Source organism: Sturnira hondurensis, unplaced genomic scaffold, assembly GCF_014824575.4.
Source record: "Sturnira hondurensis isolate 20B ecotype Veracruz unplaced genomic scaffold, ASM1482457v3 Scaffold0016284, whole genome shotgun sequence".
Classification (NCBI taxonomy): domain Eukaryota; kingdom Metazoa; phylum Chordata; class Mammalia; order Chiroptera; family Phyllostomidae; genus Sturnira; species Sturnira hondurensis.
In genome coordinates this window covers 6276837-6292765 of record NW_028088915.1, presented here as the reverse complement: position 1 = coordinate 6292765, position 15929 = coordinate 6276837, and the positions used below count along the sequence as shown (strand labels likewise).

Below are 15929 nucleotides of genomic sequence, written 5' to 3'. Positions count from 1 at the left end.
TGGAGAGAGCCCTGCCGCTCTGGCAGGACAGCAGGACCCAGGTCACCAGGGGCCACGATCATGAAAATGTCACAGTGAACATGGCCATACCCCCACCTCCTGCAACACACACACTTGTTTTTAAAAAGAGCTTTATTAAACATCACTGGCATATAAAAATTGCATATACTTAAGGTGTATAACTTAACATTTTGATATATGTATACACTGTGTCAAGATCATTATAATCAACCTAATTAACACGTACCACCTCTATAGAGTTACCAACTATGGGGCTGGTGGCGCACCCAAGCTGGGGCATGGCTGCCTGCTGGCACAGGACCAGAGAGTGAGGGGATTCTGGTGGCACCTGGAGCTGGGGAAAGAAGAGGGCTGCAAATGGCCATGTCTGAGATAGAAATGACTTGCCAGAGCATGGAGAACTGGGCAGTGGCCAGGGGTGGCAGCGGCGCCCAGAGACTTTTTTCAAAAAGGGAACTGAGGCATGCTGGGTTGGTCTGCAGGCATGTGTGCACACGCTGCTGCCTGGCTAACAAGGAAGGAGGACTGCGGGTGTGATCTGTTCCCACTCAGGGTACCAGGAAGAGAGCACAGAGCAAAGTGCAGGCCGCAGTGTGCTCTGAGGACAGTGGGCTGGAGAGTGTACACCTGCAATTACTGTAGGACAGACTGAGCCCCCTTCCTTGGTGGAACCAAGAATAAAGGAAAAATTAAGCCCATCCCCACCCACCACTGGGCAGGTTTAACAACCAGCAGGGGGCTTCCTGGCCACCGCCCCCCCCCCCCAACCACCACCACCGCCTTTTGAATTTCCCACAGGGAAACAAAGTGCACTGGGTCCTGGGGCCCTATTTCACTGAGGCTGTCAAAACAGGAAATTAAGAAAGGGTACAAAAAGGGCTTGGATTAAGGGCTGTGCCCAGACTTAGCTTGCACACACAGCTGCAGACTATGCCAAGCAGGAGGGAGCTGACACTCTAACACAGATTGCCCCCTGCCCCATGTGAAACAGACAGCTATTTAAGCAGAAACTGTATCTTACTGGAAATAAACTGGGACAGATTAAGATGGGAGGACTGGGGCAGGAGGAATACACCCACAATTTTCCCAGGAGACTGAACAGTGCCTTCCAGGTGAGTGAGACACAGAGACCTCACCCTCTCCATCACAAGAGAAGCACCCTCTAGAGGCCGGGGAAGGAAACATAGGCAGTGTTGCCAGAAGTTGGAGGACCCATGCCAGACCTGGGGCTGAGAGAAAACCAGAAACGAATCCAGAAAGAAGTCAGAAGGCAAACACCAAGAGCTGGGACAAATTTCACCTTGCTCTTCATCAGAATTTGCATGTTTTCTTATTTCTCTTTCCTCTTTTCTGAGTTTTTTGGGGGTTTTGCTCCCTTTCATATAGCATTTTAATTTTTCTTCTTTGACTTCACTTGTATTCCAAATAACTCTCTATTCTTGGTCTTTTTATTTAGATTCTATACATTTTTCACCATATTGTTATTCCAAAGCCCACAGAGCACCCTTCCCTGGTCTTAATCCACTTTGCCATCTCCCTGACCTTCCCTACGGTTGTTGTAAACTTCATTTTCTCTCACACGATGCCATGTTCCTACCCCGTAGTCTCACTGTTTCTACTCCACCTAACCTCACAGAGGCGCTCCTCTTTCTTAGGTCAGCTCACATTCTTTTCCCCTTACAAGAGTCTTATTTCCTTTCCACCTTTATAAAGAGTGGCTAGTTGGGTTAAATACCACAGTTATTGCTGTACTTCTTCAACGGAATTCCTATTTGCCCATCATTCATTTATACTCTGAATCCCAGATGATACTCTCTCCCTGTCTTACTCCATTTTGCCTTCCCCCTCCCCGTGATCAGTTGAGTGGGAAATTTTATTTCATTTTTTTTCCTTTCCCCTTTCTCAGCCTGGGCTATACTACTTACTCTTATTAGTTTGCTTCCCCCATCCTCTCAAAAGCATTTTTCTTTGCTGTAGACCTCTCATATTCACTTTTCTCTTTTATACAATACTCTTATTCCCATACCACCTTTATTAAACTTCATTCAGCTATCGTTGCTATCAACGCTGCTGTGGTTTTTCGGCACTTTTGCTCCCATTGGGCCAACACCTCTTTCATTTTACTTCAAACCTCATAGTATATTCTTCCCTTTTTTCACCCCTTATTTCTCATCGCCTTACTGTATTTTACTTATGTTTTGAATTTGTTTCTCTCCCTCTCTTCACCTCAACTCTATCCCTACTCTTATCAAGTCTCCTCCCTCTTCCTATCCCAAAATATTTTCCCCTCCTGTAGTCACATCTCATATTCCCTTTGTCGTATTTTATAATATTCTTAATCTCTCTTCACCTTTATTAATCTTTGCTCAATTGTGGTTGAGATTGCTGATGTGGTAGGAGAGTTCTTTTTGCTGGCGTAGGTTTGTCTGGTAATACTGCTTCATTAACCAACTTCTTCATTAATCTGCACAACAACATACAAGACAAGGTGAGAGTTGTAACTACCAGTAAGCCTGCTGGAGGGGAGAACCCACCAACAAAGAAGCCACCGACAAGTAAAGCTGTAGCACAACAAGAGAGCACACACAAATGAAGAAAGGGCAACCCTGAAGCATCCAGACAAGGAAATCAAAGAACTGTACCCAAGTCCCACAAAATGCCTACCACACAAAGCCTACCCCACAAAGACAGGCAGGCGAAGCAGAACACCCTGAGACACAAAAACAAATAAAAAGAGTCACCTAAAATCGGGAGACAATGAAAGAAACCCCAATTGAAAGGAAGGGGAGAATCCACAGTAAAAGAGCCAAATGAAATTGAAGCAAGCAATCTATCAAACATAGGATTCAAAAAAATGGTTATAAGGATGCTCAAGGAACTGACAGAGAACTACAACAGCATGAAAAAGGAAACAGAAACTATAAACAAGAGCCAGGGAAAAATGAATACAATATCTGAAATAAAAATATACACTAGAAGGAATTACAAGCAGGTTGGATGCAACATAGCACCGAATCAGCGAACTGGAAGGCAGGGTAGAAAGAAATACCCAGGTAGAGCAACAAAACAAAGAGAGACTCAAAAAGTAGGAGGATAGTTTAAGGAAACTTCAACATTAAACATAACAATATTCACATCATAGGAATACCAGAAGGAGAAGAAAAGGGAACAAGGGATAGAAAACCTGTTTCCAAAAGTAATGAGAGAAAACTACCCTAACCTGGAGAGGGGAAAAACCATGCAAGTTCAGTAAGCGAAGAGGGTCCCAATCAAGATGAACCCAAAGAGACCCACTGCAAGACACATCATAATTAAAATGCCGAACTTTAAACAGAAAGAGAGAATCTTAAAGGCAGCAATGGAGAAGCAGATAGTAACATATATGGGAACTCTGATAAGGCTAGCAGCTGATTTCTCCACAGAAACACAAGCCACAAGGGAATAGCAAGAAATATTCCAAGTAATGATATCCAAAGGCCTATAACCAAGGCTACTCTACCCAGCAATGCTGTCATTTAAAATGGAAGGCTAAATAAGAAGTTTCCCAGATAAAAAAAGGTTAAAATAGTACACCTGCACCATACTAGCACTGCAATACAAACTAAAGGGAATGTTTTAAGATGATGAAGGAAGAGAGCGAGAGAGGAACACAGTGCAGAGAGGAAAAATAAGTACCTACCAATAACCCTAAATTTAAATGGATAAATGCTGCAATCAAAAGACACCGGACAGCTGAATGGATAAGAAAATATGACCCACATACATGCTGTCTACAAAACACCTAACTCAGAACAAAAGACCTACACAGACCGAAAGTGGAGGATTGGAAAAAAATTAAAAGCAAATGGACAGGAAAAAAAAGCTAGGGTAGCAATACTTAGACAAAACAGATTTTTTTAAAAAGCCCATAAAAAGAGACAAAGAAGGTCACTTCATAATTCTGAAGGGAAGAATCCATGAGGAAGCTATAAACATTGGAAACATATATGCACCCAACATAAGAGCAATTCAAATATATAGGGAAATCTTGGAGGACATCAAAAAAGATACTGACAGCAACACAAAGTAGGGGATTTTAACACCCCCACTGTCAACAATGGACAGATCTTCCAAACAAGTAATGAACAAGGACACTAAGGCACTGAATGACACACTAGATCAAATGGGCTCAACTGATATATATGGAAACTTTCACTCCAAAGAAGCAAAATATACATTCTTTTCAAATACACATGGAATATTTTCAAAGACAGTCTACATGATAAAACACAAAACAAGTCTTAACAAATTCAAGAAAACTGAAATCATATCAAGCATTTTCTTGGATCACAATGGTATGAAACTAGAAACCAGCCTCAAGGAAAAAACTCGAAAACACTCAAATTTGTGGAGACTGTTAATGCACAATGAATAGGTAAACAATGTGATCAAGGAAGAAATAAAAAAGTTTCTGGAAACAAATGACAATGAACACACCACAACAAAAAACCTATGAGACACAGCAAAGGCAGTCCTGAGAGGGAGGTTCATAGCAATAGAGGCATACCTAAAAAGCACAGAAATTTTTCAAATAAATAACCTAACCCTACATCTACAAAAACTAGAGAAACAATAACAGGCAAACCCAGAGCCAGTATAAGGAAAAAAATATCAATACAGAATTAAATGACCTAGAGACTAAAAGAACAATTCAAAGAAACAATAAATCCAGGAATTGGTTCTTTGAAAAGATAAACAAAATTGACAAGGCTTTAACCAGACACAGGAAGAAAAAAGAGAGGACCCAAATATATAACATCAGAAACAAAAAGAGGCAAAACTACAACCAATGCCACAGAAATAAAAATGATTGTAAGAAATTACTATGAACAACTATATGCCAAAAACTGTGAAAACCTGGGTGAAATGGACAAATATCTAGAAACATATAATCCTCTAAAACTTAGTCAAGAAGCAGCAGAAAGCCTGAATAGACTGGTAACAGCTAGTGACGTTGAAGTAGTAATCAAAACACTCCTGGTTCACAAAACCTTTGGGCCAGATGGCTTCACAAGAGAATTTTATCAAATATTTAGGGAAGAGCTAACCCTGATTCCTCTCAAATAGTTTGATTCCTCCCAAACTATTCCAAAAAATCCAAGAAGAAGGAAGACTCCCAAACTCTTTTTATGAGACCAAAATTATCCTAATTACAAAACCAGATAAACACACAAGAAAGAAAGAAAACTAAAGGCCAATATTCTTGATGAATATAGATGTTAAAATCCTCAACAAAATATTGGAAAACCAGATCCAGCAATACATTAAGAAGATCATACACCATGATCAAGTGGGACTCATCCCAGGGATGCAAGGATGGTACAATATACACAAATCAATAAATGCAATGCACCACATAAACAATACAAAAAACAAAAATCACATAATCTTATCAACAGATTCAGAAAAAGCATTTGATAAAGTATAGCATCCAACTACAATAAAAACACTCAGCAAAGTGGGAACAGAGGGCATGCCTAAGCAAAATAAAAGCCACATATGAGAAACCTACAGCCAACATCATACTCAAAAGGCAAAAACTAAAAGCTTTCCCCCTAAGATTAGGCACAAGACAAGGGTGTCCACTTTCAACAATTCTATTCAACATAGTATTGGTAGTCCTAGCCATAGCAATGAAACAGGAAAAAGAAATAAAAGGCTTCCAAGTTGGGAAGGAGGCAATAAAGATATAACTATTTGTACATGACATGACAGTGTATAGAAAACCCTATAGACTCCACCAAAAATCTACTCGACCTAATAAATGAATTTGGCAAACCAGCATGGTACAAAGTCAACATTCAGAAATCGAAGGCATTTTGGTACACCAACAATGAAATATCAGAAACAGAAATTATAGGGGAGAAACCCCATTTACTAGAGCAACAAGAAAAATAAAATACTAAGGCATAAAATGAACCAAGGAGGTAAAAGACCTGTACTCAAAAAACTACACAACACTGAAAAAAGAAATTAAGAAAGACACAAATAAATGGAAGCACATACTGTGTTCACTGATTGGAAGAAATAACATCATCAAAATGTCCATACTACCCAAAGCAATTTACAGATTCAATGCAATACCTATTAAAGTACCAATGGCATATTTCACAGACACAGAGCAAATACTTCAAAAATTTATATGGAACCATAAATCACCCCAAGCCTCAGCAATTTTGAGAAAAAAATTACAAAATAGGAGGGATCACAATAGCTGATATCAAACTATATTACAAGGCCACTGTCATCAAAACAGTCTGGTACTCATGTAAGAACAGACACAAAGACTAATGGAATAGAGTAGAGAGCCCAGAAATAAACCCATGTCAATACGGTCAGTTAATATTTGACAAAGGGGGCAGGAACATAAAATGGAGTAAAAATAGCCTCTTCAATAAATGGTGGTGGGAGATCTAGAAAAAGACATGCAAAAAAATGAAACTAGACCACCAACTTACACCATACACAAAAATAAACTTAACATGATTATAAGACTTAAATATAAGGCATGACACCAGAAAAATCCTAGATGAAAACACAGGCAGGAAAATTTCAGATATCCCATACAGTAATATTTTCACCACTATGACCCCTAGAACAAAGGACATAAAAAAATAAACAAATGAGACTATATCAAACTAAAAAGCTTCTGCACAGATAAAGAAAACATCAGCAAAATGGAAGGGGAACCAACCTCATGGGAAAAATGTTTGCCGATGATACCTGGAATAGGGTTTGTTCTCCAAAATATATAAAGAACTCACACAACTCCACACAAGGAAAATAAGCAATCCAATTAAAAAATAGGCCAAGGACCTGAACAGACAATTCTCCAGGGAGGACATACAGAGGTCTCAGAGACACAAGAAAAAATGCTCAACATCACTAGTCATTAGAGAAGTATAAATTAAAACCACAATGAGATACCACTTCACACTTGTCAGAATAGCCATCATTAATAAATGAACAAACAACTATTGCTAGAGAGGTTGTGGAGAAAAGGGAACCCTGGTACACTGTTGGTGGGAGCAAACTGGTGCAGCCACTTTGAAAAACAGTATGAAATTTACTCAAAATACTAAAGATGAAACTGCCTTTGATCCAATAATCTCACTGCTAGGACTATACCTCAGAATCCTGAAACACCAATTCAAAAGAACCTATGCACCCCAATGTCATAGCAGCATTATTTACAATAGCCAAGCGCTGCAAGTACCCTAAGTGCCCATCAGTAAATGAGTGGATCAAAAACTGTGCTACATTTACCCAACGGAATACTATGCAGCAGAAAGAAAGAAGGAACTCCTACCCTTCATGACAACATGGATGGAACCGGAGAGCATTATGGTAAGTGAAATAAGCCAGGCGATAAAAGACTAATACAGTACGATCTCACCTGTAAGTGAAACCTAATCAACAAAGCAAACAAATGAGCAAAAGAGAACCAGAGACTTAGAAATAAAGAACCAACGGTGGCCAGAAGGGAGGCAAAATGGACATAACAGGGCAAAGAAGGGGGAGGGTCAAGTCAAGGAACATGTAAGTGGCTGGTATGCATTTTAAGACAGCATATTAACTGAAGGTTAAATTTCTCTGGATTCTCTCCTAAAACACCTACCATTTCCAATGGGCCTTTCATCCTGGAATATTTTTTAAACAATTTGCAAAGGGTATACATAAACAGTGCTTCTCCTATTTAAAGACTTCTCCTATTTAAAGACTTCTCCTTTTAAAGACTGAACCTAAACATGGCTCTTTATGTATGTTATTCTTGGACTCTGTCCAAGATGTACTTTCTGGATTATGAAAGGAAAGGTCACTAACTCTTAAANTCTGGATTCTCTCCTAAAACACCTACCATTTCCAATGGGCCTTTCATCCTGGAATATTTTTTAAACAATTTGCAAAGGGTATACATAAACAGTGCTTCTCCTTTTAAAGACTGAACCTAAACATGGCTCTTTATGTATGTTATTCTTGGACTCTGTCCAAGATGTACTTTCTGGATTATGAAAGGAAAGGTCACTAACTCTTAAATACAGAAACCTTTCTACCATATGACCTAAAATGTCTGCCAACAATAATAGAGGAAAATCAAAATTTAAAAACAAATCAACCATAATTGTCAACAATTCACTATTTAAACCATTTCTTCTGTGATGTTAAGGCTTTTGTCTACATAAGTAGAATGCAAACATCATCAGAGCTCTGCAGAAAGTCACTGAAGAGCTGACAAACATGACCTAGACATGCAGAGCAAGGCAGCACTCGGGATACCACAAACCATGTGGCAGGGTCGATATCTGCTGAAGAATAAAAATAAGTCTTAAAGAGTCTGAATTAGCAAGCCAAACGGTAGCGCACACAACAAATAAAATTTAAAAAGACACAATGCTTTTCAAAGTAAAAACACTGTCAAGTGTCAACGAATACTGTTAGCTAGACAATGTTTTTTTCAGTGATGTCATCCCAAGTAGAAAACTACATCAAAATCTACCCTGCGTAGGTTGAATGCAGTCACCAGCATGAGTGAATGCTATGTACTTATGTAAATACTATGTACCACGTATTTATGTAAATACTATTTATGATAAAATAAATAACATTTACATAATTACATGCAATATAAAATACATAGCATTTGATCATATAAACAGAAATAACACCAATTTTACAAAAACTCTTTCAGAAGATAAAGTCAGACATGAACTTACTGTAAGATCCAAACATTCATTCCACTCCTAAGCACTGACATGAGAGAAAAAATATGTCTACACAAAAACCTGCACACCAGTGTTCACAGCAGCTTTACTGTAATAGTCCAAACCCACACAAGGGTAGAAGACCGCTCCGTAACAAAAATAGCGATTTTTTGAAACATACAACCACATGAATGAATCTCAGAATGATCAAGCTAAATGAAAAAAAGAACATACTGAATCAGTATGTTTACACAAAAGTCTAGGATATGAAGACCAATTTGAAGTGATAGGAAGCAGATTAGTGATCACCTATGAACAGGGTGGAGGTGGGGTGCAGACACAGTAAGAAAAGATGGATGGCAAAGGGTCAAAACGAAACTCAAGTGAGGTGGACAGGCTCACCCACTCTATTGTGGAAACACTTGCACAAGTGTATACCTGTATCAAAACTCACCAAATTGCACTTTAAATATGTGCAGTTTACTGAATGTCAATTGTACCTTAGTAAAGCCACTATAAAAATAAAGTATCACAAAGAAGAATAAGAGAATCAGGAGGAAGAGGAGAAAAAGACAATAAATAAAGAAAAACTAGTTGTGGTGGTAGCATTTATATTGCCTAACTCACAATAACACTACAGCAATCAGGCTGGTGTGGCACCGGCAGAGGGCTCAACGAGTAGGCTACAGGAACAGGCTGAAGCACCCAGAATGCAGCCACACAAGCAATTACAGTCGATTCTTGAACAACACGGGTCTGAATTGTGTGGGTCCACTTATTTGGATTTTTAAAATAAACACTGTAAATGTATTTTCTCTTCCTTGTAATTCTCTTAGTAACATTTTCTGTTCTCTAGCTTACTCTATAGTAAGAATACAGTATATCACACATATAACATACAAAATATGTATCAGTGGGCAGTTTATATTATTGGCAAGGCTTCCAGTCAACAGTGAGCTATTAATATTCAACTTTTGGGGGAGTCAAAAGTGATACAATAACTTTTTAATACGTGGAAGGTCAGTGCCCCTACCCTTCACACTGTTCAAAGGTCAGCTGCACTGTTTTTTTAGTATATGTGCTGCCGAAGCCAGCACTCAGCTGCATTGTTTTTTGATGGCACCAAAAGTAGCCAAAGAGGAAAGAAAAGCGTTCACTAAAAGGTGCTCAAACAACTGGGTATCCACAAAGAAAACAATAAGCCACATGCCTACCTCTTCTCATGAAAAAATACTGATTAAAAATTTTAAGACCTCTTCATATAAAACCATAAAGATTTTGGAAGACAATATAAGAGAATATGTTACTCTTCTGAGTAAGTGTTAAGAAGCTGAATGGCTTATCCATAAAGCAGGTGATGTTTGTATTTTAAGACACTGCCAATCTGTTCTCCAATAGGTTATACTATTTTATATTCCCAGAGAGAACACAGACAATACTAACCATAAAAAAATTGACAAACTGAGCTTTATCAAAATTAAAAGCATTTCCTCTAAGAAAATGCACAGAAAACCTACAGTCTGGGAGAAAATATTCATAAAACATATACCCGGCAAAGGACTGGTATCCATAACATAGAAAGAATTCCTCCAAATCAAGAAGAAAAAAACCCAACCAAACTGAAAAATATGCAAGCAATTTTAACAGGCACCTAACAAAAGATGGTTTAAAAAACACATGAAAAGTACTCAACGTCATTAACAATGAGGGAGATGAGAATTAAAACCAGAATGAGGTATCAACACATCTACCAGCATGGCTGGAATTAAAAAGACTGACAAATCTTTAAAACAATGTAGGGCATCTGAACTCTCTTGCTTTAGTGGTGAATATGTAACACAGTCCAACCACTTTGGGAAAGGATCCGCTTGCTTTTTATAAAACTAAACATGTAAGTATTCTATAACCTCTCAATTCCACTCCCTGGCATTTTCCCAAAAGAGGTAAAAAATCTAAGACTTGTACAAAAAGGCTCACGGCAGGTTGATTCTAACACCCCATCAGATCAGTAGAATAGATGAACAAATTGGATATTTAAACACAACAGATACTACTAGACAATAAAAATAAAAAACTGATGCATACAATATGAAGAAAACTCAAAACACTATTCTGATTAAACAAAGTGGCACATAAAAGTACATGGTATGATCCCATTTATATGAGGTTCTACAGCAGACAAAACTAAATGCAGCAGAAAGAACTCAGAACAGTGGTTGCTTCTGAGAGTAGTGGGGGCAGGGACTGATAGAAGGTGGTAGCGGGTAGTATACTGCAATATACTCGATGCAGACTGAGTTTGCACAGACAGCTGCATCTGTCAAAATTAATTAATGGCTCATTTATGATTTCTGTACTTCATTGTAAATTTTTTGCATACACACAAAAAAAGTGTAAACGCTAAACACTAGTTAATGATATACACACCAAACTGTTTAGAGGTAAAGTATACCAACACCTGTGACACAATTTGAAATGCATAAAGATAAGTAAATTGTTTTCATTATCTAACTGCAGCTGTAAAAATACTTGTGCCTTAGGGCTTGCTGTTCCAGAAGAGCTGGTCCTTTAGTACATCTTTGGTCCTTTTAAGTGGTGTCTCAGGTTCTACTTGTGATACTTGAAACAGCAACTGCTTAGCTTGTGAATGCCTCCTGGCAAAGCTTCTATCACCTGGATCAAAGACCTATCTATAAAACCTGAAACAATAAATTACATAGAAGAGAAAATTTTATGACTGACTCCAAAGGCAAGGGAAATAAGGCCAAAAATAAATGATGGGACTATTTCACACTAAAAAGCTGCAGAGCAAAATAAACTGCCAACAAAACAAAAAGGGAACCACTGAATGCGAGAAGACATTTACAAACAACAGCTCTGACAGGGGGTTAATGTCTAAAATATATAAGGAACTCATACAGCTGAACACCAAACAAACTACTCATTTAAAAAATGGTCAGAGAGCATGAATAGACCAGACTCTTCTCCCAAGAAGACATAACAAATGATCAACAGATATGTGACAAGATGCTCAATTTCACTAGCTATTAGGGAACTGCAATCCAAAACTACAATGAGGTTCCACCATTGTTAGAATAGGTAGTACTAACAAGACAAATAATAACAAGTGTTGGAGAGGTTATGGAGAAAAGGAACCCTCATTCACTGCTGGTAGGAATGTAAATGGGTATGGCCACTAGGGAAAACAGCACAGAGGCTCCTTGAAAAATTAACAATAGAGTTAACATATGATCCAGCAGTCCCTCTCCTGGGTATCTACCTGAAAATTTTGAAAACATTTATTCACAAAAATATATGCACCCCTATGTTCACTACAACAATTATTCAGAATAGCCAAGACATGGAAACAACTGGTGTCCTTCACTGGCTGCCTGGATAAAGATGTGGGACATAAATACAATGGAATACTCCTTAGCCATAAAAAGAAATGACATATCGCCATTTGCGACAACATTTGCATTGGCATTTTAGTACCTCACAGTTACACCAGGCAGAACGTTTCAGTACAGGTGTTAGGAGGCTTCTCTTAGCAGCTTCCTCAGTTTCACAAAGGGGCACTCACAAGGTACTTACTATTTCAACGATCAGACTAACGATTAAAAGCTGGGAAACTGCTTGAAATTGCCAGGATGAGGACACTCTTCTGGAAGAACAATATACAACAGAAATAGGGGGTTTCCCAGCTAAAGATACGGCAATGAAAACAATTCAGGGATCTGCAACCAGCATTTAAACAAAATTGATTAAATAATAAAACAAATGGAAGAATAACATAGGTAAGGAAGAACTGTTTCATGAAACTATTTTCATATAAATGTTAGGACACAGTATTAAAATTTATTTCTTCCTGTGGCTACAGCAGTGAAAAAGTATGAAAGTTACTGAGTTATTAACACTATGATGCAGAAAGATAAAGGTCTAATAAAGCAACTGCTCTTATACCGCTGTAAATCAAAACACTGCATCCCCACGCATACAAAAACAAAAGATGTCCAGTGACTCATATTCTCCTATACAGGTGGAAATACTGCCTGTTTGCTCCAGACCATCGCAAAAAAGTGAGTGTCTCAATAAAGCAAGTTATAACTTTTCTGCTGGTGGAGGGTCTTGCCTTAAATTCGTAAAAAATGTGGTATCTGTGAAGCACAATAAAGTGAAGCACATTCAAGAGCACTCGCCTACATAATTATGCAAAGTCACACATTACGTGACTTTGGAGAGACGTGGAGAGAGCTCAGCTTTCCACAATTCAATTTTCCCTCTAAGGTATTTAGATTTCTACATCCTGGCCCTCCTAACACCAACTACGCATTCCAACACCTACATTACCTTATCAAATAATCTCAAATCACTCATCTGAAGAAAAAGGGTCCCTGAAGCAGAGATAAAATATTAAGCTATGAACACACTTTCCCCCTTTATCTGCTAAATAATATTCTATGTAATGAGCTCCAATTTGCTAATTTTTGTAAGTTTCATTGATTATGAAATCAACCATCCACCAAATTATCCCAACTCACTCACACTACATCATAGACATTAATCTTACATCACATCCAAAGACCTGAGCAAATGTTCTCAAAGTGTGGTCCCAAGACACCCAGGATCCTTGAGATCCTTTGCCAGGGTCTGTAAGATCAAACATCTTTTCAGCGCTAAGGTACTATTTGTCTGTACGCTCTTGGACTTTAATACTAAGGGTGAAAAGCAAGGGTAAGTCTCCTGAGCCTTGGCGAGCATTCACACAGCACTTCTCATTTATACCAAAGTATGATGACTGACTGGAAGGAAAGCACTTGTGCGATTAAATTACAAGCTAAACTGGCAGCTTTTTTCATGGATTATTACTTTTACATCAAAGAATACCTACACACTATAGTTATTAAGGCTTAGACTTCCCAAAAGTGAACAAGGTGAACTTGTCACTTAGAGGAAACAATTGATAGCACTTGCTGTCTATGCTAAAATGCCAGCTTTCAAGTGAAAATTAAATTGTGGCGATCTTAGATCTGGCTCCCCACTGAGCTTGACGGTGTCTTGATACTTAAAGATACTTTCCATAAAGTTACTCGTGATATTACATGAAATTTTAAAAACATGGTGGACTGAAATATATCCACATTTGGAAGATGGGCATAATTCAGTGAGCCGATACTGTAAAGTAATCAATGAATTAGTACAATATATAAACATTTTTAAAGATCCTCAGCATTAAGTTCTAACACAGTAAATACTGATAAACACATAAAGCCCTTTGGGATCCCCTGGAATTTGGAAGCGTTAGTGGGGTCCTCACAGCAAAAGCTTTGAGAACCGGTCGTCTAAGGTTATTGTTACGCAATAAAGTAATGGAGATCAACCTAGAAGTTCCTAAAGCACGCAATTATTTCTCCTTTTCTCCGCTTTTCCAACACAGTTTTAGCGTTCCTATCAGTGAAGAGCTGACCAACAGACTTTCCTATGTGTGTTGAGGAGGAGAGAGGGAATGTAATTTTAAAAGAATGTTTACCAGTAGCAAGAAATCAAAATTAAATACTAATCCTAAATCGGCCTTTCCTCTCTGCTTCAGCTGGGTACAAACCCTTAGTAAAACCACAAACGTAACGACCACAAGAATTGGGGCAGAATTCTGTATAAGGGGCAGTTACGGAAACTGCGAGAGGGCAGCTACGCAAAATTTTGCCAAAATCTTGGCTTTTCTGGACCTCCCCTACCCGCTCCCTAAAGCTCTGGAATAAAAAGGATCATTGGTGGATCTGTAGGGGCCGCTCAAGTAGGCGAGGGCCCCTCTGGTTAAGCCCCACCCCGCCGGAGGCCTGTCAGTACTGGTCAACTTGCCCCCAGCCTTCCCTCTCCCGACCACTAGACAACCCCGCGCCCGTGACCACAGACTCCTCACCACCAAGAGGTTCCGGTCCTCCACCAGCTGCCGCTTTCGGAGGATCTCCGACTTCAGAACGTCCATGTCGCCCTGCTTTAAGCTAGTTTCCCTCTCAGGGTCCAACAGCAAACCCTCACCCAGCAGGCGCAGCTAAACCACTGAAGCTGCGAGCACAAATACTGGCGGATCACAATGACAGAGGCGCTTCCGGCGGAAGCTGAGGTGAGCGGCAGGAGAAACAGAGCGCCCAGTGTACCTGTTGTGGACAAAGGCGCTGTGGATTAGCGACCCCTGGTGGCGCCCTCCGGCAGTGCGCCTGTGCCTCCCGTTTCTGCAAGTGGACTGAAAGTCCAGTTTTCTGAAGCAGGTGGACATGCTTCATTTGTAACGACGTTTCGTACCGGCTTGTACCTACTAGTTCAGATCCAAAAACTTCCTCGCAGAACACCTCAATTACTTTTAAAAGTGCCGTCTCCTTACTTTTTATACCAGAAGTTCATATCAGACTTTCTGAAGTTACCTACTTGCCAAAATTAAGGTACTAGATAGAGTGAGAGACACGAACAATACTACCAGCTCATTAATATACAAAAGGGTAGTGTTCATAGCTAGCCTATTAAATTCCCTGTAAAGTGAAGCAACTACATCCATTTAAGTTGTTTTGGAAGTAAATATAGCATTCCCACGCTTAACTACCTCACAGGAATACTGTAAAAATCTTGAGATGTCAGATGTGAAAGCTTCTTCTGAACTACAAGGTACAGCCCTCACGTAAGGTATGATTATATTGANGGAATAAAAAGGATCATTGGTGGACCTGTAGGGGCCGCTCCACGGTAGGCGAGAGCCCCTCTGGTTAAGCCCCACCCCCGCCGGAGGCCTGTCAGTACCGGTCAACTTGCCCCCAGCCTTCCCTCTCGCCGACCACTAGACAACCCCGCGCCCGTGACCACAGACTCCTCACCACCAAAAGGTTCCGGTCCTCCACCAGCTGCCGCTTTCGGAGGATCTCCGACTTCAGAACGTCCATGTCGCCCTGCTTTAAGCTAGTTTCCCTCTCAGGTTCCAACAGCAAACCCTCAACCAGCAGGCGCAGCTAAACCACTTAAGCTGCGAGCACAAATACTGGCGGATCACAATGACCGAGGCGCTTCCGGCGGAAGCTGAGGTGAGCGGCAGGAGAAACAGAGCGCCCAGTGTACCTGTTGTGGACAAAGGCGCTGTGGATTAGCGGCCCCTGGTGGCGCCCTCCGGCAGTGCGCCTG

The 15929-nt window shown here is 39.8% G+C and overlaps 1 protein-coding gene across 4 annotated transcripts in view; it reads right to left on the bottom strand.

Moving 5' to 3' along the window:
- PRPF18 (pre-mRNA processing factor 18) overlaps window positions 1-14856 on the bottom strand; it is a 58487-nt gene extending 43631 nt beyond the window's left edge. For 2 of the 4 annotated variants that reach the window (XM_037065994.1, XM_037065995.1), the window contains exon 1: window positions 14683-14854. In XM_037065994.1, the coding sequence (XP_036921889.1) occupies window positions 14683-14748 (66 nt within the window). In that variant the 5' untranslated portion in view covers window positions 14749-14854. Of the gene's footprint in view, window positions 1-14682 lie in introns of all 4 variants that reach the window. The other 2 variants (XM_037065997.1, XM_037065996.1) reach the window with 2 other exon arrangements.
- Window positions 14857-15929: the final 1073 nt, after the last annotated feature.